The 24,066-nt window shown below is 34.7% G+C and overlaps 1 protein-coding gene across 2 annotated transcripts in view; it reads left to right on the forward strand.

The window, feature by feature from the left end:
• CHCHD3 (coiled-coil-helix-coiled-coil-helix domain containing 3) overlaps positions 1-24,066 on the forward strand; it is a 353,089-nt gene that overhangs the window by 66,687 nt on the left and 262,336 nt on the right. For both annotated transcript variants that reach the window (XM_044677433.1, XM_044677434.1), the window contains exon 3: positions 3,164-3,233. In XM_044677433.1, the coding sequence (XP_044533368.1) occupies positions 3,164-3,233 (70 nt within the window). The remainder of the gene's footprint in view (positions 1-3,163; positions 3,234-24,066) is intronic.

A 24,066-nucleotide genomic window follows, 5' to 3' on the forward strand; every position in this document is an offset into this window, starting at 1 on the left:
GCCATCTTAGATTATTTAGTGTTCCACCCTCACTCTGTTAATTATTCTTCTGATTACTATAATAGTGAATATTATAATAGTGAATAGAGTTCACTACAGAGAATTAAACATAACATTTCTCTACAAAGGAATACAGATAATTAGATCTCACTGAGGCCCTTAAAAAGGCAAATTTAAAAATTATAAGTTTTCTTTCTTTCCCCTCTGTATCTTATTTACCTTTTCAGGTTTCTCTCGATTTTTGTGGTTGGATATCAAACTTTCCATTTAGCCCCGGTCTTTTCTGTGCAAATACCTGGAATTCTTCAATTTTGTTGAATGCCCATACTTTCCCTTGGAAATATATAGTCAATTTTGATGGGTAGTTGATCCGTGGTTGCAGGCCCAGCTCTCTTGCCTTTCTGAATATTGTATTCCACGCCTTGCCGTCTTTTAGTGTTGAGGCTGCCAGGTCCTGTGTGATCCTGATTGGTGCTCCTTGATATTTGAATTGTTTCTTTCTGGCTTCTTGTAAGATTTTTTCTTTTGCTTGGAAACTCTTGAATTTTGCAATGATATTTCTTGGTGTTTTCCTTTCTTGATCGAATGCCGCAGGTGTTCTATGAATCCTTTCAATGTCTATATTGCCCTCTTGTTGTAGGACTTCAGGGCAATTTTGCTGAATTATTTCTGTTAGTATAGAGTCCAGGTTTCTATTAATTTCTGGTTTTTCTGGAAGACCAATTATTCTCAAATTGTCTCTTCTAGACCGGTTTTCTTGGTCTGTCACTCTCTCATTGAGATATTTCATGTTTCCTTCTATTTTTTCAGTCTTTTGGCTTTGTTTTATTTGTTCTTGTTGTCTTGAGAGATCATTAGTTTCTACTTGCTCAATTCTAGCCTTTAAGGATTGATTTTCGGCTATAATCTTTCTGTTTTTGGCCATAATCTTCTGGTTTTCGGCCATAATCTTCTGGTTTTCGGCAATAATCTTCTGGTTTTCGGCCATAATCTTCTGGTTTTCGGCCATAATCTTCTGGTATTCCTTTTCAATCTGGTCATTTCTTGTGTTCAATTTGCTTATCAGTTCATTTGGTTTCTGAGCCTTGCTTTCCAGTTGCAAGATTCTACCTTTTAAACTGTTATTTTCTTGCCAGATCTCTTCCATTTTCCTCAAAATCTCAGTTTTGAACTCTTCCATAGCTTGTGAGGAGTTTTCCTTATTTGGGGAGGGTCTGGATGGTTGTTTGTTCTCCTCCTCTGTTTGCTCGGTTGTCTGGATTTTCTCTGTGTAAAAGCTGTCGAGTGTTAAAGACTTCTTTTTTTTTTTTTTGTTATTATTCTTTCTCTTCTGAACTTCCTGTGACTGATTAGCCATCATTAGCCCAGCAGCTTCTCAGGTTTATCCTCGCGCTCAGTGTCTGTCAGAGATCTATTGGCTCCTGAGGTCTGAGTTCTAGTTTTTTCCAAGGTCAAGCCCCCTGGTGGACTCCCTTGCTTGATCCTCTGCAGGAGGTTCCTTTACAAGTCTCAGGGGGCTACTTCCACAGTCGTATACCTGTCTGCACTGGTTCCCCACTTAGGCTTTAGTTCCTGGTTGTGTCTGCCTCCGCAGTGCCTGCGCTCTGCTCAGCCTGAGTTGTGTGCCCTGCGTCCTGCTCCCGCGCGCGCTCAGATTTCGGGTGCCTTTTTTGGCTTAATGGGGTCCTAAGTCTTGCTGCTCTCAGGAACAGGTCCCGGAGCTGCCAATGACTCGATGGGTGCCCCAAACTTGCTCTATTTCTTTTTAGCTGGCTTCGGAGCTACAGGTGTTGTGTGTGGAGGGGGTGGGGGTGGGGCGGTTGCTCAGCCCGCGATTTAGTGAGAGCCCTTTATAGCATGGAAATGCCTCGATTCCACGTACCTTCCACGCTGTGCCCTGTTGTGGGGTTCCTCCGTTCGTCTGGACTTGTTTTTATGTCCCCTTGAGGAGTTTTGTGTGTTTCGGTCAGGAGAGGTTAAGAGCTGCTTCTTACTCTGCCGCCATCTTAACCCGGAAACCCCGATCAACATTGTTTTTAAAATTATTATTGCTGCTGGATATTGAATGATTCACAGTCTTTAGCATATGTATTGGTTCCAAGGCAGGAAGAGTCTAGAGTTCTAAGTGGTGGGGGTTAAGTGACTGGAGTCCTGGTTTCAAATGTAACCTCATACACCTCCTACCTGTGTGACTCTGGGCAAATCACTTAATCCCCATTGCCTAGCTCTTACCACTTTTCTGCCCTGGAATTTATACCCAGTATTGATTCTAAGATGGAAGGTAAATGTTTTTAAACAAACAAAAAAAAAAGATCACTTTTGGAGCTGTGTGGAATAGAGATTGGAAAGAGTAAGATAACATTAGGGAAGAAGATCAATAAAGAGCTAATTTCTGCATTACAAATGAGAGGTAATACAGATCAATCTGAAGTGGTAAGGGTGGTAGTTATGTGAGTAGAGGAGATAGATGCTCAGGTTCTTATGGAGAAAGAAGGGACAAGACTTAGAGATGTGTGTGACTGACCTGATTAAAGATATAAGGAAGGAAAATACATTTTGTTAAAGGGTACTATAAACAATGAAGTAATATCATTACTAAATTAGTTTATGCACCAAAATGACATAGCATCTAGATTTCTAAAGGAAAAATTAAAGGAGCTTGAGGAATTAGAGAGTAAGACCATATTGGTGGGTATTTCAAGTTTCTCCTTTCAGAACTAGATAAATCAAACTGAAAAATAAATAAGAAAGAAGTAAGGGAAGTAAATGAAATGCTATAAAAATTAGAGTTAATAGATATCTGGAGAAAACTGAATAGATTTGGTAAAAAAGAATTATATTAAGTATGCTTGATCTTGCTGATTCTTTATCATTCCCTGTCTCTGTACTTCTAAGACAATTGTAAAAGTTACAAATCTTGTTAAAAATAACTTGATGTACTGGCCCACATCCTTCTAGGCATTGAACAATTTCTTGAGATTAAGTTAGATTTTTAAAAAATTGCTTGTAGATGGGTGATAAAACTACCTCAATACCATTAGGAAAGTGTTGATTACATTGTTTTTGCAGTATTATGAGTTCTTCATTCAAAGGACAGACTTGATAGAGTTTGACACATCATTTTCTTTGCTTAATTACTTATGCATTTTTTCCTTAATTATAGTTAATGAAGAAGGAATAAGAAGAAGAGTAGCTGAAGAAATGGCCATGAAGGAGTCTGAAAGTCAGAAAAGGTTTGTTTTGTGTTATATGTAAGATATTCTAATGACATAACTGTATCAATTTAATAATTCTCACAGAAAAATTAATGAGTCTATTTGGTATATTCAAAATTTTAGCATTTCTTAAAAATAGTGATGTAACTTTTTGTTTGTTTTTTTTTCTGGAATGCAAGTTAAAAATGCTGCTTGGCTACTTTTCCAACTTTTATATGTAGTGGATAGGAATGCCATCTACTAGAATCCCTGCTATGCAAGTTGAGCTAGTTTTTCCATCAAAGTAGGAGAAGCTTTCCCCAGGCTGATTGGTTTTGGAGAGCAGGTCATCAATCACTGAATATACTACTCATCTTCTAGGGCATAAAAAAAAACTAGACAATGAGAAATCAGATTTCTTCAGACTTAATGAAAGTCTCACTGCCCTGTGAGTCACTATTTCCTGCTAATTCTTAAATTCTCTGGAACAGTAGAAAGAGTTAGAGAGTTAGAGAGTATGGATTCAAATCGTCCCTCAGATGCTTATTCCTTGGGTGACCTTGGGAAAGTCCTTTAAACTCACCAGACATCAGTTTTCTCCCCTACAAAATGAGGAGGTGAAAGTATATGGCCTTTGAGGTTCCTTCTAACTCTTTTTTTACGTGATCTAGTAATCCTTCTGGGAGAGGAAACATGGCAGAGTGCAAAGGGTGCAAACCTTTGAATCAGAAGTCTTGATTTTTAATTCTTAGCCTGCTATTCACTAGCTGTGAGACTTTAGATAAATCAACTCTTTGAGTTTAGTTCCTCAAATTTAAAATGATCAGAATAATACTTTGTAAGAAATAAAATGGATATATATATAAAAATGTTAGGGTTTTATTGGAAGCCTTTTAGAAAAATAAAGCCACGTGCCTATTAAGATTTAGTTCAGGGGGCAGCTGGGTAGCTCAGTGGATTGAGAGTCAGGCCTAGAGACGGGAGGTCCTAGGTTCAAGGCTGGCCTCAGACACTTCCCAGCTGTGTGACCCTGGGCAAGTCACTTGACCCCCATTGCCCACCTTTACCACTCTTCCACCAAGGAGCCAGTACACAGAAGTTAAGGGTTTAAAAAAAAAAAAAAGATTTAGTTCATATGCCACGCCATACTTCTGACCCCAAGCTGCTTCAGCAGGAAAGAGAGCATACCTTTCAAGTTCTGAAGAACCTCTGTCTAGGTAAGCACACTTCCTGTCCACCTAATTATGCAAGAGGGATCATGGGAAATATAGTTTTGAAAGAGTCCTAAATGTCCACAGGAAGTTTAGATTGGGGACCTCAAAATTAGTTTAAGGACTCCCAAATTTCTAATATCACAACTTATATTCTTTATGGATTGTTTTGAGCTTTTATAGAAATTAGCTACTAGTCCTAATGCCTAGTATTTCCTGAGCTCATTTGCTTTATTAGCAGTATGTATGTATCAGACTGTTACTTGTTGTGATACTGGAAAGTATCGTTTTGTTTAGCCATATATTCTGAATAATGTAATGTTACCAAATGTGTTTTTGATTAAATTTTTAATATTTTCAAAATTAGAAGATAGTAAAGTATGCTTAATAGACAGTGTAGTGTTGTGTATTAAGAATTGCTCAGAGTCAGACTCAAGCCCTACTTTTGATTACATACTAGCTGAATAACCTTGGTTGTCATTTAAAACTGTGCCCTTGTAAATTTTCTCAAGACTAAATTTATATAGCAATTGTCAAGCTGCTTTTGGAAGAATTTCCATAGAATAAGGTCCCTATACTTATGGAGAATCATAGGAATAGACTCCCAGAATTTTTTTAAAAATATTTTAATTTTTAGAAAAAATTTTCCATGGTTACATGATTCATGTTGTTACTTTCCCTTTCACCTCCCATTTAACCTCCCCACCACCCATAGCCAATGAGCATTTCCACTAGTTTTAACAGCAAGAATTTTTTAACAGGAACATTTTAAAGACTTGAAATATATTAATATTAGTGAAAACAGAAAACTGTTAGCAAAGGTAAATAAACAGATAAGAGAGTATCTAGTTGTATTTGATAAACTTATTAAGATAAACTGTATTCTAAGGACTGAAAAAAACCAAGCATGTAATAATGGCTTAGCTACTGTCAGTGGTCTAAGAGTATGGAGAATGGGAGCTATATTTCAGGATGAGAGGAGGGCACATGTCCCAGTTTTCAAACAAAGAAATAATACTAGAATTTTTAAGCTCTATGCCAATAATCTCAAATATTGGTCTTGAAAGCTTTTTAATTTTTTGATTAAACACATGCTTAGTGGAAAATCTAGAAGAGGATGTTATAATCAGAGAAAGCCAGCATAACATCATCTAGAACAGACCATTTCAGTATAACACTACAGCATTTCCTTTTTTTTCTCCCACAGGTTTTCTTGATCAGGGAAATGCAATAGTTAAATTTTACCTGTATTGATATTAACCAATATTTGGCTAATAATCTCTCATTCCATTCAGATGGAGAGTTATGGGCTAAGCAACAGTATAGTTAGGCATATCTACAAATGTTGGAATGGCTAGATACAGGAAGAAATTCCTAAAAGTTTGATGTCAATTTAAGATCTTAGAGTCATAGATTTAGAGCTAGAAAGAATTTTAAAACTTTTCAAGTACAATCTTATTTTAAAGTTGAGGAAATTGAAGTCCCAAGAAAGGGAGAGCTGAGTTCAAGTGCAGCCCTAGACTCTTAGTAGCTATGTACTCTGGGGTAAGGGTTAAAAGTAGGAGTTTGACAAAAGTGAGGAGAGTAGTTGAATAAAACCGTTTAATTTGAGAAGTACAGATAGAAAATAGAAAAGGAGGAAAGAGAGATTATTATTCTAATACCCTATGACTGTACCTAAATTCCTAATACTATCTAAAATTTCTAAAATCTACCTCTAACTGTCTTCTTAGGACAGGTTCTTCTTGCCTGACAAACACCAGGCTTGCTCTAACCTACATTATCTAAAATTGATTCACTACCTACCTATCTTCCTAAATAACCAGACATTAATCCTTCAATTAGTTTTCTACCATCTAATTGTCAGTAGCCAACTACCAATAGGCCTTGCCTCAGAAACAGACCTCTTACTCTCTTGAGATCCAGAGGCAAAAGCCCTGTCAGTCTTCCTTCCTTATCTCTCTCCTAGTCTTCCTAGTAGTGGAATCTTCAGCTCTGGCTCACTGACACCTGTCAGTCTGATCTATTTAGATATCCTGCTCTCTTGCCTCTTAAGGAGACAGAGAAAGAGATTAAGAAAATCCCTTTAACACCAGGCACAAGTCACTTAACTTCTGTTTGCCTCAATTTCCTGGCTATAACACGCAGATTGCAGGGTTGTTATGAGACTGAAATGAAATAATATTTGGGAAAAGCACAGTGGCTGCCATGAAAGAAGGCTTTATATGAATCTTATTTCATTACTCCCTCTCTTCCAATCATTTCATTTCCTTGAGACCAAGATTAGTCATTATAATATTGCAACATTGTTTCAGTTTTAAAAGCTGTCCTTTAAAAAAATATTTTTGTAGTTATTGTCTATTTTGTTTTTCTGGTTCTAATTATATCATTCTGCAATAGTTTATATGTTTTTCTTTACCTTGATATATTCTTCATTTTGTGGTTTCTTAAAACATGGTTATATTCAGTTACCTTTATTTACCACAGTCAGTCTAACCCATTTCCCAATATTTTTAAACAATTGAGCATTAAATAATTACTGATATGTGATATCTTCTAGTGGTAGCTGTATGTTGCAATGGTTAAGGACATCAAATTTGGAAGACGTGAGTTCAAATCTTGCCTCAGCCACTTATTAGCTTTGTAACCCTAGGCAAGTAACTTCTCTCTGACTCAGTTGCTAATACCAGCAAATTGGGAATAATGGCATCTACTTAAATAGGTAAAAAAAGGTAAAAATTATGTAATGTTTGTAAAACCCTTTGCAAACCTTAAAGCACTATAGAAATGTTAGCTGTTGTTATTATTGTCCTTATTCTCAATAACAATAAAAACAATTAAAAGCCAGTCTTTTACTGATAAGACAGTTTCTATTTTTTGAACATTTATTATGTTATTGTTCTGTGTTGTATAATACAATGATACACTAAGGTTTCTGTAGAATCCTGTGTCAGTGTGGAATTGATATAAACTAGTAACCACTGTCATTTCATTCACTTAGCATTAGTTATTTCATTCTCTTGTGTTTGCTCTTAAATTTTCATTTCTTAATGCTGTCTTTGTATTGCTGCTTCTGATCAGCTGTGTCATTTATACAATTATCTGAATAAGAGGTCAGTGATGGCTCCAATTTCTATATGATGGGAAATGTATGCATTTGTTTAGAGGCATGTGTTTCTTATAAGACTTTGGCTCCTGGTAAGTTACTGTATTATTGAAGTTAATGGACTTTGAGTTTCTGTTTGTGTTGTCTGTTATTGTATGTTTTGTGTATGTATTTTAAATAGCATACATGTGTAGGACTTGTTTATATAAAGTATCCTGGATAGTTAGTCAAATATTATACTTAAGAGGCAGCATAGATTTGGAAGGAATTGAGGACTGGGAGTCATATGGGAAACATAATTTGGGTTCTGTCACCAACTTTCTTAAGACTTGGGCAAGGCACTTATATTTTCTGCCCCTCAGTGCTCTTAATTTTAAAATGAGGGAATTTGACTAGATGATTTCTCTCTCAATTAAAAAAAAACACTTAACTCATTTTGAAACATATATGAATGTATTTATGAATATTAAAGTAATATCCTCTCATTCCCTTTAGAGTATATAAGGCTCATAATACTAGATTTCTTAAATCAAAATGTAATTAGCACTACTAAAATTATCTGCATATATTTCAGTTGTTTCCCACATAACACTATATAATTATTTAATTGGATTAGTTTGACAGTATATAATTAGATAGCAGAGTTTAAATATTGAAAAAAAGACTTCTTTGATTAAGAAGTGAGGCAAACCAATATGATAATTCTTTATCTTTGAAATTTTATAATTCTTTTATCTGAATTTAGTTCTAATCCTGACTTTTTGTTAGAATGTTTTATTTACTCGATGGATTTTATTTCATATAAGACTATTCTGCTTTCTTCTTATTACCCAATGATAGCATTTCTTTCCCTCCTTCCCCTACTTCAACCCACCTTCTTTCATTGGAGTAACTCTCATTGTGCAATTTTTTTAATGTTTCATTATTTCACTTACATTTTTCCCCCTTTGTTAAAGGGCAAATTAAATAAAATCATATCTGCTAGAGCCAATTTCATATCATATGTGGACCTGGTTCAGTTGTTTAGTTGTAAATTGCACATATGAGCACTGATAAAAATTTTACTTTCTGTTACCCCTTAGAAAAGCAGATGAAGTATAGTTTTTAAAAAACAACTGATACCTTTAAGTCTTCATGAACACTCATAGTTGCTATGCCTTAGAATTATATCAGTGGTATAAAAATGAATAATTTTGGAGACTTATAAACTGATGAAGAATGAAATGAATAGAACTAGGAGAACAATTTATATGATAACATTGTAAAGACAAAGAACTTTGAAAACTAAGAACTGTAATCATTATAGTGACTATCTATAATCCCAGCAGACTGTCTATCTAATAGCAAGGTGAAAGATTTAGGTTGCTGAATAAAACATACATATATGTTATCCTGGCAAAGAATGAATTTGATTATGCACATTTGTTGCAAGAAATTTGTTAACTTTTTCTCTTTTTTCCCCATTGGAATGGAATGTTTAGAAAACAGATTTTTGTTTATTTATACATTTTTTAAAAGAGGTGAGAGAGTGCTACATATGTAGAATATTGCATTCACTTTCAGGTAAGGTCACTGTTGTTAGTTTTACTTAACTATTGTACTTTCTATCAGGTGACCTCAGAGTGGCAATAATCTAAAAATATTTATAATGTAAAAACAAAACATATATTTAAAACTTATAAAAATAGAATGTATGGAAAGGAGTGATGCATAAGAAGTCTGGAAAAGGCAGACTAGAGCTCATTTGTGAAGAGCTTTAAGTACCAGAGGAGATTTGATCTTAGCTAGTGGACCTTTTTAAAAAATTTATTTTTTATTATTTCCCCCCAATTACATGTAGATCCAGTTTTAAAATAATCATATGACATTTTGCATCCATGTTCTCTCCTTTCTACCTTTTTCCTTCCCCGAGACATTAGGTAATATGCTATATGTTATACGTGTGTTATCATGTGATACATACTTCCATGTGTATCATGTTGTGAAAGAAGACACATGTTGCTTATATGAGAAAAAACTCATGAAGGAAATAAAGCCAAAAATGATGTTCTTCAATCTGTATGCAGACTGTCATTTTCTTCCATGGTGATGGAAAATCTTTTTTGTCATGAGTCTCTTATAGTTGTCTTAGATCCTGCTGATAATATTTAAATCATTCATAGATGATCATCATACTTTATTGCTGTTAGTTTGTACAACTTTCTCCTGGAAGCTTATTTCACTTTGCATCACTTCATATAAGTTTTTCCAGGTTTTTTTTGTGATCCTCCTGTTCATCATTTCTTATGGCGTATTATGATGCAATCCATTACAATTGTATACTACAACCTGTCCAGTCATTCTCCAATTGATGAACATCCCTTCAGTTTCTGATTCTTTGGTAGCACAAAAGGAGCTGCCATAAATGTTTTTGTAGAATTGCAGCTCAGTGTTTGGAGATAAAACATTTAGCCTGAAAAAAATAATAAGACATAAATCATAAATAAATACATCCTCTTTAGTATAGATATTTGTCTTTGTAAATTTTTTCTTGTTCAGTTATTTCAGTAATGTTTGACTTTGTGACCCCATTTAGGGTCTTGGCAAAGGTATTGGAATGGTTTGTCATTTCCTACTCCAATTCATTTTTATAGAAGAGGAAATTGAGGCAAAAATGTTTAAGTGACTTGTTCAGGATCACAAGACTAGTAAGTGTCCTTGAAAATATATAGGGAGCCATGCCTCTATATGATTTTTTGGGGTCCTGAGCGGCGTGGTGGCATAAGATTCTTAAGGCAGGAGAAAGAAAATGAGAACAACTAGACTAGTGGTTAGCCCATGCTGTTCCAAATTCTGTGGGCTTGGGAGTTTATTATATATTGGTTTCAAACAAAGAACACAGCTATGAAGGGGTAACAGATCATACATAACCCATTAAAGTCTAAAGAGTAAAGGTATAAGTACCAAGACAATGGCCAAATTCCAACCATCAATTAGTAGGGATAATTCTGGGAGAGGAAATATTTTTATGGAGATGCTCACTTATTGAGTTCTGTCTTCCAGGATTATAGGCACCTGGACAAATAAAGTCAAGACTAAAAGCGCCATACTTATCTAAGTATGCAGACTTATCTTAAGTAATGTTTGTTAGGGTTCAGGCTTCTTAATTATCAAGGAGAGGAATCATTAACTCAGTAGATGCTGGTCTGCCACTTCAAAGTTTTCCAATAGGAGTTCTAAGAAAGGTGGGGATCAAAACTGAGTCAAAAGAGGAGCCTCAGATTTTTATCTTAGATGGCCCATTCTGTCTGCATTCCTGACATGCAGTGCAGAAAAATCATACACACAGTTTTACTTGCCGATGATTTTGTAATGGGATCCAGATAAAATATCTGTTACAGACTCTGTTTCTCTAAATGACTCCTAATAGCCTCTTGGAGGGATCAAGTTGATTTTGGATTAACCTACCTGCTGGTACCAGAGCTTTTCGGGGCTCAGGTGACCAGAACCAAACACAAAGACTGCCTCAGTCTGGATTGGTCACGTAGGGAATCCAGATAACAGGCCCTAAATTTGATCCTATTTCTCCAAAGGCTTTAATATATCGAACGGCTTCCCACAAAAATACTTTTAGCTATAATTGAAAATAATCCCGTAAGACTCAATTGTCACTGCCCTGCTCCCAAACCTTTTTCTTTTTTTAATATTTTATTTTTCCCACCTGCATACTAAAAACAATTTTTAAATATTCACTTTTTAAAAAGTCTTGAGTTTCCTGGGCCCTATTGAAGAGAAGAGTAACATAGACAGGCATGCGAGGAAATGTCAAGATTTTAGTTTGCACTTGAGAGAAATTTGTGGCAAAAAAGACTGATTAGAAGGTTATTTTATAAGAAATGATGAGACCTTAAAATTAGTGCAATAGCTCTCTCAGTAGCAAGATATGTTATTTTTTATTTTAATTTTATTGTTTAAAATTTTTTCCATGTTTCCATGATTCATTTTTTCCCCTCCCAGAGCCAAAAAGCAGTTCTTCTGAGTTGTACAAATGTTATCATTAGATACCTATTTTCACATTATTCATTTTTACCATAGAGCAATCTTTTAAAGCCAAAATCCCAAATCATATACCCATATAAACAAATTATAAACGATAAGTCATAAATTTTCCTTTTGCTCTTTTCTCATAGTTCTTTCTCTCAGTGTGAATAGCGTTAAGACATGCTATTGTGATAGAATTAACATGACTTGGCAATTGATTGAATTTAAGAAGTGGAGGAATATGAACACTTGAGGGTGATTGAGAAGTTGTGAATCTGTGCTGTTAAAAGGATGTTATTCCTATTGACAAAAATTGAGAAGTTGGATGTGTGAGGTTTGGAGTTGCTCCTTTCTATTTTAAGTTTTCTTGAGCTCAGAACTTGATATTCTTGTTCTTATTAACATCTAGCAATCTCCCACTCCCATTTTCTCCCATTTTTGAAAGGGTGGGGGTTTTCTTTCCCAATCAGAGGGAGAAAGATGGAATAGATCCAGTGCAAAGGCCAAAAAATAGTGTCCTATGTATGCAACAGGGACAAAGACAGTTTGACCAGATTATATTGTGCAGGAGCAGGGAGCAATATTCAATGAGACTGGAAAGATAACTTTGGGGAACAGGTTGTGAAAAATTAAAAAAAATAAAGCTAAATAGAGTAATTTATAATGGAGTTGTACAGTTAGTTCTGAGCTTAAGGAAAATTATTTTGGCAGCAATGTGTAAAATGGTCTGGAATGAGGAAAGACTTGAGGCATCGAAGCCAATTAGGTGACTTTAGGATTTGTCAGTGCTACTGTTCTTTTTGTTTTTAAAGATTTTAATTATTAAGATTCTTAGTTACTAGTACATTTTCTATTAGACCTGGCTCATTTTCATGTTGGCTAGTGTTGAATAGTAAATTTATGACACCACTAACTTTTAATAATATTTCAATGTGCAAAAATGTTAGTACATATAGTAAAGAAGGTTACAGACTTTAGTTTGCATTCTGTGTGTCTTCTCATTACAGAGCCTCATATAGGGAATCTCTACTTGAGTTAATGGAATTTTCAAGCAAATAACTATCTTTACTCTTTCTGTGATTGTGATTTAGTGTGTGTCTTGTAAGTCATTGATGAGTTCACATTGAAATTGTTGGAGGCCAATTTAGTCAGAACATAATAGACTTCAGTGTAAGCATAGAATATAAAAATTTGGTTTACTCTTCACTTGAGCCCTCCTTACCAAAACCAAATTGTGACAGCAAGAAAAATGTGACCACTTCCAACCTCTAGCCTTTGACATTTGAATTTCACCTCTTACCTTATAATGGCAAGTGAAATGTTACACTTTAATAACTTTTCAAAATCTCAAGAGGAAAAGCATTAAATGTAAAATGTGGCAACCAGGATAGTTGCACATCAAGATTTCTTACCTCTGTCTAAAAATGTACTAGAGATGAAAATACTTTTTTGCCATTTTAATTTAAATGTATACTAGAATTAAAAGAAATTTTATTCTGTGCATAACAGTCATATTTTTAAAAGTACAAATTAGTTAAGATGAGTACTTTATACTATTTTTGAATTTTATTTGTCATAATTTTGAACTGTAATTATATTTTTATGCATTGCTGTTAGTGCTATTTTTTATATTATTATCATAAAATGAGTGTTAAACTTCTACCTACTTTTTAGTTTCCCAAAGAACAATGCCGTATATGACTTTGAGAGGTTTCAATAACTTAGCGAATTACTTTCTGCCAAAATTAATTATGTATGGCAGTTTTATTGTGATAAGATATCTGTTGTGGATTAAAGAAAGGAAATGATCTGCTAATGACTGACTGCTTCACATTTTTATAAGGTGACCAATATTTTCCAGTACTTGTGGGGTATTATGTATCATGGTAGGATAGCTAAATCTTAGAAATAGGAGTTCTAGGCAGAATTATTCTTTATTATACTGAAATTTAGATGTGAAAGGAGAAGAATAGAATCTTGCATCAAAAAGACAGTTCATTGATTACCCAAGAGACCACCCCTACTTGCCTCATAAATATTTTAATTTAGCATAGTGATTAAACCCTGTTTTCTAGTCATTGATACAAATTTAAAAATGCTATGATGTATTTACATGCTCCCCACCTTCTTCACATTTAAACCCACCAACCTATCTATAGCTTATGAAGTTAAAAAAAATAGAAAGTGAGAATTATTGATTGTCATATTCATTATTAAACATTACTATAACATTCTAAAGCAGGAAATGATCTTGAAAGATGCTGACAGTAGCTTTATGATTTGCATTGGGTTAGATAGGATGACCTGTGGGGCCCCTTCCAACTCTAAGAGCCTGTGAACACATGGCTCTTGCTGTCAGCTTTCTTTCAAGACAGTGTTGAATATGAATAGCATGATGCTCTTCTATTTCATTTTGTAAAAGTACCTGAGAAAACATACTAGATATCTAGTCATGACTCTTTTTAGTAATTGTTCAGTCACGAACATTTAAGTGTTTACTATGTCCTAGGTGCTCTAACAACTAGAAAACTTTCTAATTTCTACCTCATCACTCTTATTTTTAAGCTTAAATACACTTTTCATTGTTCAGTTATGGTAGAGAGCAGCATTTTTCTCTTTCTATAATAATACTTCCAGTACTTAAAGGCTCTAAAGACATCCTGTTATACAGAAAATATTCTTTCTTTAAAATTGTCTTGCAAGCCTGCTTTTCTGTTTGTTTCATACCCATTTGTTAATGATGCTTTCTTCTGGGTTAAGAACAATTCTTTTGTTGAACTTAAAGTAGACATTGGCTTTAGTTGCATATATTATAGGAAGATGACTATTATTATCCATTAATTTCTTCATGAGCTTGCTGGAAACATAGGACTTTTATTTACATTATTGCTTTTCTCCTTTTTTGTGTTCAAGTGGACTACTTGCATTTTTAAATAGAAGCACTGTACATTTATATAGCCAGAAGTTATTAATGATAAATTATTTAATGTATTTTGTATACTTTTGATATTCTTTAAAAATTATAGACCTTTTAGAGATGGCACTATTGTTTTAAAAAAAATAAAACCCAACATAGTCACGCTTTTAGGCTTATCCTAGTTTCTGTGCATTTTTCGGGACTACCTGTAGCTACAAGAATTCCTCCTCTTTAAGAAATTATCTTTATAAAACATGAATATCAGACCCTGAAAAGACTCAATCAAACATACCCTAATGAACTGTAACCTTTTTTATTTGTTGTAATTGTTGCATTGATGTACACTCTCTTGTTTAATTATATCACTACTGACAATAATTACTGGGCATTCTACTGTGATGTATAATGTTTGAAATGATTTCATTCAATTTCTGGCTCTTACATTGTAAATTGGTTTCTGATTTTTTTTGCTCCTGATGTATGATTTTATTCTAATTCATGTTAAGATTTTTTCTTCTCATTTTCCAGAATAATCTAATATGTAGTATTTGTTGAGTAGTACATTATTTTTATAATTTATCTTTGAATTTTAATATCAATATTATTTTGTTAAATGTATCTAAGAGGACATTGAGGCAAACTTGCTATTTGCTGCAGGCAACTGACAGCAAATTTACACATTGTTTGTAAATCTCTAGCCCTGTGGTGGCAAACCTATGACATGTGTGTCAGAGGGGGCACTCAGAGTCCTCTCTGTGGGCATGAGTGCTGTTGCCCCAGCACGGAATTTGCCTGAGTTACTTACTAGAAAACCAGAGCAATGTGGGGTTGGGCTGCTCTCCGCCCCCTCTTTATGTGTGCCTGAGGACATTCCTTATAGCACCCACCTCTCTAAAAGGTTTGCCATCACTGGTCTAGCCTGTCAAGTAACAAAGCCTTAATATCTTTGCACTCTCTAAGCCTTCTCCTAGCTAGATGTCACTTTATTAACTCCCTATATACTTTTTTCCAAACTTGGGATCCAGGAGGAAATGTGTTAGTCAAAGCCAGGTAGGGAATTTCTTTGTGAGTTTATAAAGGTAGGTAGACTTTCAACTTTCATATAGAATATAATAATTGGTGTATCTTTTCCTGGAACTTATCTGTTTTTTCTAGACCTTGGTGAAAGATAGTAATCCAGTGCATCCTGCATCTGGATTTTACAAAATAAAGTGCTAGACCTACCAGCACAATTGACATATACTAAGTGCTTAATTAATAAATGCTTGTTGACTGGTTAAGCTTACCTGTGTTCTTGCTCTTGGGTGGCACAGAAGATTGAGTATTTAACATGCAGTTAGAAAGACCAGAGTTCAAAGGGCCTCAGATACTTTTTGATTTGGGGCAAGTCATTTAACTTGTCTGCCTCAGTTTCTTCAATTATAAAATGGGGCTGCATTGGATTATCAAATGTGATAATATTTGTAAAATGCTTAGCATATAGTTGGTGCTATATAAATGCTATTAGTAGTTATTATTACTTATTCAGTATGTTCAGGGATATTTCAGAAAAATGCTGAAGTTGATGTACTTGGCTTTGAAAATATGGGATAGGAATAGATAAGATTTTGCTTTTCCCTCAATGATTTGAGGGTAGAAGAGAGAAAACTTTTTATTTAAAAGCCAGAAATTATTCTAGTGAATCCCCATCAAGTTGCAGACAAATCTAAACAATGCAAATTAGATATAAAGTTTAAAAAGTGATAGTATTGCCATTCTTATGTATTTGTATTGAGTCAGAAAAAGTTGCTTTCTGTAGTTTGAGCTCATCCAACATTGAGTTTGTCCTGTATGCTGTCTTGAAAGTAAGATAAGGTCTCCCTTCCTAATTATTTCCTTATTACATTTACTACATGTGCTATGCCAAAGCTCTTCATCCTTATTAGAAGTATTTCATGGTATTCCTGTCCTATTTTAAATCTGAGGATCTCACCTTATTTTTATTTTATTTTATTTTTAAACAATTTTTTAAACATTTATTAATATTCATTTTTAACATGGTTACATGATTCATGCTCCTACCTTCCCCTTCACCACCCCCCCCCCCCCCCCCCGCACCCCTTCCCCCATGGCCGACGCACATTTCCACTGGTTTTATCATGTGTCATTAATCAAAACCTATTTCCAAATTGTTGATAGTTGCATTGGTGTGGTAGTTTCGAGTCTATATCCCCAATCATGTCCTCCTCAACCCATGCGTTCAAGCAGTTGTTTTTCTTATGTTTCCTCTCCTGCAGTCCTTCCTCTGAATGTGAGTAGTATCTTTACCATAAATCCCTCAGAGCCGTCCTGTGTCATTGCATTGCTGCTATTACAGAAGTCCATTACATTTGATTTTACCATAGTATATCAGTCTCTGTGTACAATGTTCTTCTGGCTCTGCTCCTTTCACTCTGCAACAGTTCCTGGAGGTCTTTCCGGTTCACTTGGAACTCCTCTAGTTTATTATTCCTTTTAGCCTCACCTTATATTTTATCAAAAATATTGAAACCATTGAGGAAAAGCTCCATTTAATTTTTTTTTATTTTTAGAAAAAATTTCCATGGTTACATAATTCATGTTCTTATTCTCCCCTCCACCCCCAAACCCCACCCCTGGTAGCCAACATGCTTTTCCACTGGTGAAAAGATCCGTTTTTTGCCTTTCCTTTGCCTCATATCATTCAGATATCTTCCCTTACTATTTTCTTTACCTCTGTCTCCCATGAAGAGGAGATCCTTCTCCTTGCCAGGGTTATTTTCCCTACATGCACCCTTGATCCCATCCTCTTCTTTTTCTCCAGCAGAGTATCATCACTGTGATTCCTATCAATCTCTCCCTCTCTACTGGCTCCTTCACTGTTATCCATAAACACATTCGTGTTTTCCCCATTCTTAAAAATAAACAAAAAGTCTCTTTACTTGACCCAACCAGCCCAACTTATTATCATCCTATACAGCCTCCTCTTTTTGGCCCAAATCCTTGAGTATCCTGTAGGTTCATCAACTTTCTTCTCACTCAATTTAAAACTTTTCTCCCCCCCCTCAGTTTTAAACGCTTAAGTCTACCAGCCATTTCATTCAGTTGAGGCTGACCTTTCCAAAGTTACCCATGATCTCTTAATTGACAGATTAAACTGTCTTTTCTTAGCCTTCACTGAGAACTCTCAGCTACCTTTGCTACTGTTGATCACCATTTCTTCTAAACTCTCTCCTCTTCAAATGTTCTTGGCATTGTTCTCTCTCTTACCCATTGTTCTCTCTCTTACCTAATCCTTCTCAATCTCCTTTGAGGGATTTTTCTACTATCCTGATGATGGACAGACAGCATAACTATCTGTGGAAAGCCGTGCTCAGCTGTATCAGAATCCTTATTCTTTACTTTTATTGAATGTCCATATGCTTTAACTAAGACCTTATTTTGATACTGACCTGCGAATGTCTGTTTCTTTCCAATATTTCACTAGAACTGCTTGGAGATGAGCCTGAGTCACAATAAACACAAAAACTGGGATGACTCAGAAAAGAACTTTTGAATGTAAAGGCACTTGAGGTAGTGGCTTTGAAGGATCAAAGGATCAAAGATGAGAGAATAAGAAAGGAGAACATTACAGGCATTGGTGATAGGCAGTGAGCAGGAACATGTCATGTCAGATAAGGGTCAATTTGGCTACTATAGAATACGGGTGATATTTAAGTTAATCTTCAGTATTCCTTTTGTGACTTAGAGCATTTGTATGATATTATTAGTAACCTTGTTTTCATTTTTGAGTTGGCATACATGCACATTTGTGGCTGGACAGTAGAGGAAAAAAAATATGAGTTTCAATGCTCACAAGTTTGTGGAGCAGCTGGTATCCTAAGTACTACTCTAGTCTTGTTCACCTTGCTATTATAAAGAGATCTTTGTCTGTTTGTCTCAAATTTTGTATTGTAGTTATGCCCCTAAAGTATAGTGCAAGACCTTTGGACTCCAAGTCCAAATGTGCAGGGTCAGTGATGCAACTTAGTGAGAAAATAAAGGTGATAGGTAACTTTCTGCTGTAATGTCTGCAGCCTCCATCTTACCTAAAATCAGCTATCTGAATTAGCTGACTAGAGACATGGAAGCTGCTGTTCCTCCCATCATCCACTGTAACCTCAAGATTAAATGGAGAAAGCTCTGATACTGGTATCAGGACAACACCTGATCTGAATTTGATCTCGCTTAGTATCTGTGTGACCATAGGCAAGTTAAAAAACTACTTAGCCTGCCTTACTTTCCTTAACTGTAAAATGGGGATGAAAATATCTCCTACCTTACAAAGCTGTTGTCAAGATCAAATGAGATAATATTTACAAACTGCTTAGTCTAGTACAGAGTAAGCACTTAATTCTTGTTTTCTTCCCAAGGAGCCAACCCATTTAACGAAGAAAATTGATGGTTTGGGACAAAGTTATTCAGGAAAGCCAATCAACCCGTCAGTAGTCTTGACAGCATGTGTTACATTCTTTGTCTTTAATTTCTCATCTGAGCAGAGAAGGGGGTCTGGTCATTTAATGCCATACTACAGGTATCCCTTCTACAGTGGTACTCTCCTTGTTGCATTTTTTATATATTCCAGGTCAGTATAAGAAATGGGAATTTTTGGGAGTTTTGCAGAAGCAGTAGATGAAACAGAAAAAGTTTAGAAACTCAGAAAGGCATAAAATATATGTATAGTATTATATGATAGCAATGTATTTTATCTTTTAATATCATAAATATACATAATTTCTTTTTTAAAGTTAAATAAGTATGGCCTAGCAGTACCAGATACTAAACTATACTATAAAGCAGCAGTCATCAAAACGGTATGGTACTGGCTAAGAAACAGAAGGGAGAATCAGTGGAATAGACTTGTGGTAAGTGATGTCAGCAAGACAGTGTATGATAAACCCAAAGAGCCAAACTTTTGGGACAAAAATCCACTATTTGACAAAAACTGCTGGGAAATTTGGAAAACAATATGGGAGAGATTAGGCTTAGATCAACATCTCACACCCTACACCAAGATAAATTCAGAATGGGTGAATGACTTGAATATAAAGAGGGAAACTATAAATAAGTTAAGTGAACACAGAATAATATACTTGTCAGATCTCTGGGAAAGAAAAGATTTTAAAACCAAGCAAGAGTTAGAGAAAATTAAAAAATGTAAAATAAATGATTTTGATGGTATAAAACTAAAAAGCTTTTGTACAAACAAAAACAATACAGCCAAAATCAGAAGGGAAACAACAAATTGGGAAAAAATCTTCATAACAAAAAACTCTGACAGGGGTCTAATTACTCAAATATACAAGGAGCTAAATCAATTGTATAAAAAATCAAGCCATTCCCCAATTGATAAATGGGCAAGGGACATGAATAGGCAATTTTCAGATAAAGAAATCAAAAGTATCAATAAGCACATGAGAAAATGTTCTAAATCTCTAATAATTAGAGAAATGCAAATCAAAACAACTCTGAGGTATCACCTCACACCTAGCAGATTGGCTAAAATGACAGAAGGGGAGAGTAATGAATGCTGGAGGGGATGTGGCAAAATTGGGACATTAATGCATTGCTGGTGGAGTTGTGAACTGATCCAACCATTCTGCATGGCAATTTGGAACTATGCTCAAAGGACTATAAAAGAATGCCTGCTCTTTGATCCAGCCATACCATTGTTGGGTTTGTACCCCAAAGAGATCATAGATAAACAGACTTGTACGAAAATATTTATAGCCGTGCTTTTTGTGGTGGCAAAAAACTGGAAAATGAGGGTGTGTCCTCCAATTGGGGAATGACTGAACAAATTGTGGTATATGCTGGTGATGGAATACTATTGTGCTCAAAGGAATAATCAACTGGAGGAATTCCATGTGAACTGGAAAGACCTCTAGGAATTGATGCAGAGCGAAAGGAGCAGAGCCAGAAGAACATTGTACACAGAGACTGATATACTGTGGTAAAATCTAATGTAATGGACTTCTGTACTAGCAGCAATGCAATGACCCAGGACAGTTCTGAGGGATTTATGGAAAGGAATGCTACCCACATTCAGAGGAAGAACTACAGGAGAGGAAACACAGAAGAAAAGCAACTGTTTGAACACATGGGTTGAGGCGGACATAATTGGGGATGTAGACTTGAAACTACCACACCAATGCAACTATCAACAATTTGGAAATAGGTCTTGATCGATGACACATGTTAAAATCGGTGGAAATGTGCACCAGGTATGGTGGGGTAGGGGAGGTGTGTGGGGGTGGGGTGGTGAAAGGGAAAGTAAGAGCATGAATCATGTAACCATGTTAACTTTTAAAAAAAATAAATATAAAAAAATAAAGTTAAAATAAGTAAAAAGTTAAAATTTGTGAAAAGTTTGAGAAAGCCAGTAGGTGACCCCCAAAGGCTAGAAATGTAGAGATCTCTCAAAAAGTTTAGTAATTCATAAATGCATATAAGGTATTGTAAACATCTCAAAAGAAAAAGAAAAAAAATTAGTCTTCTCTGGTATGAAGGGAGGGCCAAAACATTTTACTCTCATTTGTCAGGTCACAGAGGTACTCCTCACACCCCTGCAATGTGGAAAAGATACTTGTATTTATTTTCATTGTGTTGATCTTTCCTTTTGCATCATTATAGTCACTTATATTGTTTTCCTGGTTCTACTTCCTTCATTCTGTATTACTTTATCTTCTTATATTTTTCTTAATTCTTTATGCTGGTCATTTCTTAGTTTGCAGCCATCCATTATGTTACACTATTTAACTCTTTGCCATTTAATATATACCTTATTTCTAGTTTTTTTTGCTGCCACAAAAGATAGTTCTATGAATATTTTAGTGCTCTTAAAACCTTTTTTCTGTTATTTCTAGGGTAATGCCTAATACAGAGGATCTCTGGAGCAAAAGATATCAATACTTAGTCACTTTTCTAACATACTATAATAAATTGCTTTTCAGATTAAGTATCAAAATTTGGTTGTACCAATAGTGTATTAGTGTACTTCTTCTCCCTGCCCCTACCCCCCCCCCCCCAACTCCTCTAACATTGACTTACTTGTTTTTTTAATTCTTCACAAATTTACTGAAGTGAGGGGAAACTTCTGAGTTGTTAGGGTTTGCATTTCATATTAGTAATTTAGAAGAATGTTTTATATGGTTGAAAATAACTTATAGTTCTTATTTTGAAAGTATTGGTTCATATCCTTGGGTCACTTATTCACTGGGGAATGACTCTTGAGCCTGTGTATTTGTGTTAATTTGCACAATATTCAACCAATATAGGAGATGTTTTATGTGGATTTTTTTTTGATAATCAAATTTCCTTTCTTATTTTAGCCACACAAAAACAGTAGCATTTCTATATAGAAGTAACAGAATTCAGGAGTAAATGATAGAAATTCCATTAAAAGTAATTGTAAAATGCATAACACATCTGAAAGTAAATCTACCATGGCACATTAGACTTGTATAAATAAAATTACATGGTTGGATCATTCCAATATAATAAAAATGATTATACTCCTCAAATTTATTTAGGCTATATCAGTCTTTTCCAGGGCTATACCCAGTCAACCTATGAAGGAGAATCCTTGTTAAGAGATAAGCAACATAGTAACAAAATTTGGGGAAACAAGATTTTCAAGGGAAATAGTAGGAAAAGAAAGAAGGAATGAAGGGAGGTTATCATTTGCAAAAGCTCAGATTGTATTACAAAGCAATTGTAAATGATAAATAGTAATAAATAGAGATAACCATTTTGTACTGGTTAAAATGGAATAATGAAAAGTAAACCAGAGATAGGAAAGAATCAGAAAAGTCAAACTAATTCATTGTTTGGTAAATCTGAAAACATAAATATCTTGAGATCTCTCAACTTAACCTGAACTTTATGGAAGACCAGAAAGCATTTTCATAACACTTAGATTCAACATCTCATACAATTTGCCAAAATAACTTCAAAATGATATCGACTTGAATATCAAAGGTCACACATTTAAAAAAAATTGAAGGTAACTAGATGGGAACAGGACTTAAACAAAGGATAACAAAAGTTAAAATGATTTTTGTTACCAGAAATGGAAAATATTTTGTGCAGTTAATATAAGGACAATTGTTAAAGAAAAATATTTTTATAAATTATATCTCCTAAGGATATGATATTCAAAATATGTAGAAAACTAAACCAAATAGCTAACACCAAGAGCTATTCCCTAATACATGTATGTTTGAAAGGTATGAAGAAATAGTTTCAAAAAGAATTGTAAACTCTTGCTAATCACTAAGGAGGAAAGAAATGCAATGAAAACTAATCTTTGACCTCATCTCACACCCAGCAAATTGGAGAAGTTGACAGATCAATGCTGGATGGGTTAGGAAGAAAAAACTAGAGCTAGGAATATTTCTCTTGATTAGCAAGAGCAAATAACAAATACTCCTTCCTCTGCTTAACAAGACATATGCTTATTTGGGTTCTTTTGGAGAATTTTGTATTCCTCAGTGAACTAACATTAGTATATATTAAAAACCTTGTATCTAATACCAGAGGACAAAGTTTGAAGACGTTGCACAATTCTCTTTCACATGCTCTTGGATAGTTTTGGAATTCTAGGTGTTTATTCCAGATTCTTACTATATTACTTATTCCAGTGATGGGCAAACTTTTTAAAGAGGGGGTCAAAGGAAAGGAAATGCTCATGTGTGGGTCTGTTTCTAAGGCAACTCTTTTGAAGTTTCATTGAATTGTGTCCTACTCATTGTATTTGTCAGATTAGGAATAATGTCACACCTCGGGATTGAACATTTCAGGGGGCCACATCTGGCCCACAGGCCCATAGTTTGCCCATCACTGACTTATTCTTATGTACCTTTGTTGGTGGTACTATTTATTTGCCATTTAATAATAGTGAATATATTTTTGTAAGTCATCACATTTTGTCTATAAGTTGTGTTTTAAAAAATCAATTTAAAAATTAGTTGTCCTGATATTTTGCTGTTGGAGCTAAAATATTGAATTTTTCCACTGAAATATGTTTAATTACAAGAGAACAATATTAGTTGTGTGCTATTAAGAATTGCTTCCTTGTACTGAGGTTTTTAATCCTTTAGGCATGGGTAGAAAAGCTTTAGAGTTGTACCTTTCGTTGTGGTGTGATTTTTTTTTTCTGGATTCTCACTCCGTGTGAGAAAAGATTCTTTAACAATATGAATGTGTCATATATTAAATTTGAAACCTTTGTTAAAGGAGCTATTCACATTATTTTTTGCTTCTATTTCCATATTGCTAATATGAATTAGATCCATGGCTTGCATTATAACATTACTTTCCTATAGGAAAATATAGTGTTAAATTTAAATTAATGTCCAATAACTCCAAGTATTAATTTTGTAAAGTTTATTAATAATCACTTGAAGTAGAAGGAATATAAAAGAAATAGAAGTATAAAATCTAATTACGTAACAAAAATAAGACCACATGAGTAAATTCTCCTGCTTGGCTCAAAGCCAGCTTCTGCAGCCATAATCAAAGGGAGAGAGAAAGAGAGAGAGAGAGAGAGAGAGAGAGAGAGAGAGAGAGAGAGAGAGAGGG

Source organism: Gracilinanus agilis, chromosome 5 (genome assembly GCF_016433145.1).
Source record: "Gracilinanus agilis isolate LMUSP501 chromosome 5, AgileGrace, whole genome shotgun sequence".
NCBI classification, from domain to species: domain Eukaryota; kingdom Metazoa; phylum Chordata; class Mammalia; order Didelphimorphia; family Didelphidae; genus Gracilinanus; species Gracilinanus agilis.